General features: G+C 44.2%; 1 protein-coding gene across 2 annotated transcripts in view; it reads right to left on the bottom strand.

Annotated features, from left to right (window-relative positions):
- Positions 1-6,883, bottom strand: part of RARS2 (arginyl-tRNA synthetase 2, mitochondrial) — a 61,266-nt gene that overhangs the window by 2,409 nt on the left and 51,974 nt on the right. For both annotated transcript variants that reach the window (XM_019537721.1, XM_019537722.1), the window contains 2 exons: positions 3,674-3,748; positions 2,796-2,859 (listed from right to left, as the gene is read on the bottom strand). In XM_019537721.1, coding sequence (XP_019393266.1) covers positions 2,796-2,859; positions 3,674-3,748 — 139 coding nt within the window. The remainder of the gene's footprint in view (positions 1-2,795; positions 2,860-3,673; positions 3,749-6,883) is intronic.

Consider the following 6,883-nt stretch of genomic DNA (forward strand, 5'->3'; position numbering starts at 1 on the left):
GACATCCGTAAGAACTACTTCACAGGGTAGCTAGGAGCTGGAACCAACTTCCAAGGGAAGTGGTGCTGGCTCCTACCCTGGGGATCTTTAAGAAGAGGCTTGATGCCTACCTGGCTGGACTCATTTGAGTCCAGTCTTTTTTTCCTGCCCGGGCGGGCGGGGGGTCAGACTTGAAGATCTACAAGGTCCCTTCCGACCCTACTTCTATGATTCTATGATTAATGTTCTGTCCTATCCACAGTTGTAGCTCAAGGAAATCTCAATTGCCTCTTCAAACTGTATCAGGGTGTAGACAGATTTATCAGATTCAGAGTTAAAATTAGCAATAGATGTGTAGCAAAATCAGTGCATAAGAACACATAGCAGTAACAGCTGATGTGTGCTCACAGCTAGCAAATTCTCCTCCCTTTTAAAACTGGTTAAAAGTTGCATCTGTCTGTAGCCCTAGATATCCATGGAAAGCACAGGCTGAGTTTGCTCACATTCCCAGTTACTCCCTTTTCATGCCTTGTTCCTTTTTGACTGGGAGTTCAATTTTCTTAAAACATTAATTGAACCTGAATTCTGTGTTGTCTACAGATGCTGTCCATGCCTCAGAGTAGGCCTGTGTTACATGTTGGACTGCACAGCAAGAGCTAGAACTGGACAGGGATAAAGTTGATTAAAAAAACCCAAAAACTGGAAACCTGCTTAGACACAACCTATATAGATGTGGAAAAAAAAAAAAGCACATCTCCAGAAGGGGTGTTTAACTGCACATACCAATTAATCTACTGTAGGGGGCAAGATCTGAATAGTTTCCCATGTCAATAAATGGTTTGACCTGGTAGGCTTGGAAGAACAGTATCAAATCTCACTGGGCTTGTAAGAGCTGCTGTATTGTATAGTTTGTGGAGATGGTTGCCCACTGGTGTTAGATTTCCACTTGGAGTCTGCATTGTTTGACTTGTTCTCTTGTTTCTGAGAATAAAAGGAACAGCTTCCAAAAGGTAGAAAGGTCATCTCTTTGTTACCATATTTGTTGGGCTGAAGCCTACTTGCTCTACGAATGGTCACTTTAAAGAGCAAGAAGAGATTAAGCTTCAGGAAGTGTGTGTAAGCATCAAGGGGGAGGAAGAGACCCACTTTTATCACTTGTGAGGATTACAGGAAGCTGACTTCTTTATCCATCAAAAAGTCACTTACTAAGAGCTTAAAACGATGACTTTTATGCCCCAAGTCTATGGTGCACTGATAGTTTTGCTGCTGTTATTCCACAACTGAATATAGCAGAGACTGATACTGAAGCTACCAAAGGCAGCTAGATAATTACTTTTCAAATCAGTCATAAAATAAGGAGGTGGTATATAATCAGAGCGCTGTTTACTGTGAACAGCTAAGAAGTCAGACATCTCCCTAAAACACTTATAGCCTTTTACTTTGCACTTGCTAGGAATGGCACATAGCAGCAATTGTCAGCTTAAATGTTCTTGACAGAATGGCAATATAGATAACCTGGAATATGTAGCTGGGAAGAGAGGAGAGATTTAGTTAGGGCTGTGCAAAACAGCACCATTTTGTTTCAACTTCCGTTTCGCAGTTTCTGCAGGACAGTGTCTCGTTTTGAGTTTCAAAGTACTGTTGCATTTTGTTTGTCAAAAAACTGTTCGATGCTGTTTTGACATTTTCCTCATAGGTTATAATGGGGAATGATGAAACTGCCTATAACTTTGTTTTAATGAAAACAGCAGGGAGGGCAGCCCCTGTGAGGCTGCAAAGCCTGTCAAGTTTCAAGGAAATAGGTGCAGGGGTTTCTGGGAAACCGCACCTGAAACTGTTCACAGCAAAAAAAAACGTGTGTGTGTGAGAGAGAGAGAGAGAGAGAGGGCACAGTGGGGTGAAAACAACAAGCACGGTAGGCCCCTGCTGAAAGCTGGCAGGCTTCATGGCCTCAAGGAGATAGGTGCACAGGTTTCTGGGAAATTAGACCTCAAGTTGATGACAAGCAAAACTCACGACCTGTGACTGTCTGCGTGTGTTGAGGTGTGGATGTTTTTCCATCCCTCCCCCAGAGCACTGGGATTGGAGGGGACCTCAGGGAAGGATCACAGTCACTGGCCAGCTACACAGTCAATATCAGAGCAGTCCTTTCCCCTCCCCCTCCTTACTTTCTGTTTCCCTCCAAGCAAGCCCAGCTTCCAAACTAGAAACATTTCAAGTGCCCTCCTTTCATTTTGAAACTGTTTCGAAGCCTTTTGTTTTGTTTTTGCTGTTTTGAGCTTGAAATAAGTTGAAACAGCATCAAAATGAAACACCCGGCAAAATTTCGCACAGCCCTATTAGTTACCTCATCACTCTCTCCTCTTGTGTAAGATTGAAGGAAACTGTCAGAGGATAGCACTCTCAGGAATAGTTGCTAAAAAGCTCTAGTGGTTCAGCAAGCAGGTCCAGTGAGGGGACAGCCTCCACTGTTCTGGTCTTGAACTTCCAGCTTCCATATTAGTAAGACAGCCTAACCCCACAGGCCTCTACCAACTGTTCAGGATGTTGTTGAAGAGATCCAGAGGTAGCCCTCTCAATTAAAGGTGAGGCTGCACCAATTACCACCAGCTTCTTTATCCAAACCTATCTTATGCTGATCAGAACCAAGCTTAACCTTGTCCCTGAGTGGGTGCTTCATGTAGCCCGAACCTCTTGGTTTGAGCTATTTGAGCCCACAGATGTGTTTTCCTAACCAGGTATTTGTCTGAATTAGAACTCAGAGTTTAATTCAATGTACCCTTAGCGAAATATAGTTATGCAATCAGTGTTAGTACCTGTGCTATTTCAGGAGCACTGCCTTTCACATGGAGAGTTTCATGTGCTGCACCTGCAAGATGGCTGGAAAAGAAAGAGCAGCTGAAAAGACCTGTTACGTGGGCTACAGAAGCTATTGGAATCTGGGGGTGGAAGTGCCAAGGTTGAAGAGTTACTGACTGCTGTGTGGAGTGGCTGTTACCTCACTGAACAACCTAACCTTTTTTTTTTTTTTAGCTTCACTGAGGGAGAGTTCCTGGTCTCTGTGATGTGGCATTAGAAAGGGTAGGTCTTTACAGACTTCTTTCTAGACAAAATTAAAAAAATCTGCAGATCAAAAATCTGTGATCAAATATCACATTTCAGTTCCACTAATGGTACAGACCATCCATCCCACCCTGCAGGATCACTTGGATCACTTTCTAAAAGGGCTTCAGGGGCTAGTCACGGCTGGATGATGTGTTCAACAGCTCATACGTGCTTCTAGAAGGAAGAAGTGACTTGGTCCACTTATTGTTGACTGCAAGACTATCCTAGAGACCAAGGGTTACTGGGTCTGGGGAACTGTAATATTTGGGGGAGGGGGCGTCACTGTCACTTCGTTAACAAACCCAATTGTAATTGTTTTACTGAATTACACCAGCCTGAGTGCTATTTTTTCCCTCTCAAGCCCAGAAGACCTAAAACGTTCAGCTCCACATGCTGCCCTTCCTGCTGGCAGAAGGGGTGCAGCACAGCAGGCAGAGGGTTAGTGCCAGACACAAAACACAGCGCTAGGACAGAAAACTCAGAAGCTTGCAAATCCAGGCTGTGCCTGTGTTGATGAGAAGGCATTCCTGGGGTTTGATCCTAGTGCAATTAAGAATCAAAGCTTCTTGCCAATAGTATCTGTCCTCACCTGAGTGTTAGGAGGTAGCTGACAATGTGCTTGGGCTGAAGATCTTCAGAGGATTTGTACAGAACCTCATCATACCTGAAGAGAAGAGACAGAGGACAGTTCAGGGAGCAGCCTGCAACTACAAGGAAATAGATGACAGTGTAGCAGAAAGCCCCCTTTGTACATTCACTTTCTGGACATTGATATAACAGAAGCCCCTTCTTGCCTGCATCTCCCTCCCCCCCATTTTGTGCATTTTTTTTCCTTTTAAGTATTGGCAGAGACCTAGCGCACTCATTGCATAGGTGTGGCAAGGCTCAGAGCAAGCCAGAAAGCTGAAGTAGCTTTCTGTAGGAGAAACCTAGAAACTACATCTACATATCAAGTAAGCTCAGTGTCACTAAAGAAAGCAAAAGAACTAAAATATCCACTTCAAAGACTGTAAATATATTGTGTGCTAACCTAACTCACTCACTCCCCAGTAGCCTTTGATCCTCACTACCTCACATTGCATTTTTATATATTTCTCAGAGTGCATTTTTAGATTTCATCTGTCTCATCTTTTCCATGACAGTTTGTATTTTACATTTTATACTTTTAGACCCTTAAGAAATGTACTCCCTGTAGAATGAAGTTACACCCTGAACCATTATTAAAAACTGCATTGAAGTTGTAATTGTAAAGTGATAAAATCTGCTATATTGGGCCAGTCCCCCTTGAGTGAATGCGAGTGTATGAAGATCAGTATGAGTGTATTAAATGACCATAGCCTAGCCAGAGGAACTTACCATTACAAAATTCTACTCTACAAGCCATTTTAGGCTAATCAGCCCAAGGAACTGATTCCTGGGACTGAGCACCCACCTGATTGACTATTCCTGCAACTCTTAACAATACCATTATTAATTAATCAAAATTACAAACTGACCCCCAAAACTGCACTACTGGCCAGGCAAGACCCCTGTGACTAATAGCTGTCAGGCACTACTCAGGACCCATGTGGGATGGCGATCTCTGGATTGGGCAGCCAAAATGATACTGGGGGATCACACAAGTCTGCCAGAAAGGGATAAAAGGCAGTGAAGCAGGACCCTCAGTGGCACCCTCATCCAGCACCTGACCTACTGAGACAGAAGAACAAGCAGGTCGACCCGCTTCTGGAGAAGACACTGTCCTAAAGGAAGCTGACCATCGACAGCAGGCTCCAGGGCCTTGGATAAGTAGATATACTGACACCAGTGCTCTCACAATCACTACAACAGCTGGGATCAGCACCAATGCCAAACACAAGTACCATTTTAAAACTGGTCTCTGAATATTATACCCAACTCATTTTTCCATCTCGTTCATTTATTCTGTTGATGCTGCTTCACAAATCTCCTCAATATTACAGATTTCAAAGCTCACCACAGCTGCTCCAAAGCGAAGCTGACAATACTTTAGGAGCAAGCTTTGCTTTTAGATTGTGTTATCTCCCAATGCTCATTGTGGATTCTAGTGGGCAGAAAACAACTGTCAAAAAGCAGTCCAGTAAATAATGTTAATAAAAGTGGCTCTGAAGTTTCAATAGTTAAAAGGGAGTCTCATAAAATGCTGGGTTTACAAAATACTGAAATACAGTCTGGCAAATACCACATCACAGCTCAAATGTACAGATTTGTAGAGATAACTGTAATAGTCCTATTGTGCAGTGGCTGGCAGAAATTATCTAGCACCTGCTGGACACACTTTGTTTTGATCTTCAAGGCCTGGTCCCTTCCAAAGCACAATCATGAAAGGGAATCCATTGCCATTCTATTCTTGGATGCATTTCCAAGCCTGCCCCAGCAAACAGTATTCTTTGAGAAGCGGAGACCCTTGGCAACCTTCTCTCTCACTATCCGGTTACAGCAGAATTTAGGGAGTGGAGTCAGGATAAGGACAGGAGTTGATAATCCCAGGGGAACTGTAGTTCTAGGGAAGGGAATGCTCCATGTGACCCTCCCCTGAAGGCACACCACAAAGCCAACCCTTATTATTTTGTTTTAGTGTAGCATGTAAGGGCCCCAAGTCACAACTAGGATCCCATTGTGGTAGGCCATCTCTATCAGTTTACAATTGATTCTCTTGTGCACCAGATTAATGGCTCTGCCTAGGCTTTGGTGCAACATTGTAACTGGCAACTGCTAGTCTACAGCCGGGCTGTGCGGCTGTAGAAAATAGTCTTCAGCAATTGTCAGTTTGTTAGTGCAATGGTTATCATCACGAGTTGGTTTATTCAAGGGTGCTTAAGAGCACTAGGAAATGATTGATGGTGCAAGTTTCAGTAAATTCTCAAGCTGCGATCAAACAAAAAGATGTGACAAGCTTTTTAGGTCAGCTTTTATGGGGCAAAGTGCTACCATAAATCTACTAGCCCAAGGGATTCACTGATCTGCAAACATTTTTCCAGGTTAATAATGCCTAGAACTGACCAGTTCAAAGGCCAGCTGTTTTTGTTCTGGTGTCAAAGGCCACAACCAAAACCTCAGGGGTAGGTTTTGACAGCTAGTGGGGGCACAGGTATGTGGGTATTATGGAACAGCTTCAAGAAGCTTCTGCTCCTGGTTACAAGGTGGGAGGTGTGGGGGGCAGATGCAGAGCCCTGAAACATTCAGCTGTGGAGTTATTAGAAAATGTCTTCCTGGTGCAGTTCAAAGACATCAAGATGCTGGAGGATATTTAATACAAATCCCCTGTCCTAAAAAGATGCACTTTCCACAGTGCCAAGATGGTTACAGTAAATCACCACAGACAGACCTGGGCTTTCTTTCCACCTCTGGGAAATCCCCTAACCTACATAACGGGGATAATACTGCTTGCTCAGCTTTTTGAAAATGTTAATAGTTTCATAGTTACTAGGGTTGGAAGGGACCTGAGCACATCAAGTCCGACCCCCTGCCATGGCAGGAAAAAGTACTGGGGTCAAACGACCCCAGCAAGGTATTCATCTAACCTCCTCTTAAAGACCCCCAGGGTAGAAGCCAGCACCACTTCTCTTGGAAGTTGGTTCCAGACCCTAGCCGCCCTGACCATGAAGTTGTGCCTCCTGATATCTAGCCTAAATCTACCCTCTGCCAGCTTGTGACCATTATTCCTGGTCCCTCCTGGTACTGCACGGGGGACCAGGGACTTCCCCAGTGTCTGCTGGTCCCCTCTGACTAGTTTGTAACAGGCCACTAGATCCCCCCTCAGCCTTCTCTTGTGGAGGTT

The sequence above is a fragment of the Crocodylus porosus genome, unplaced genomic scaffold (genome assembly GCF_001723895.1).
Source record: "Crocodylus porosus isolate Cpor-Errol unplaced genomic scaffold, CroPor_comp1, whole genome shotgun sequence".
In the NCBI taxonomy this organism is placed as follows: Eukaryota; Metazoa; Chordata; order Crocodylia; family Crocodylidae; genus Crocodylus; species Crocodylus porosus.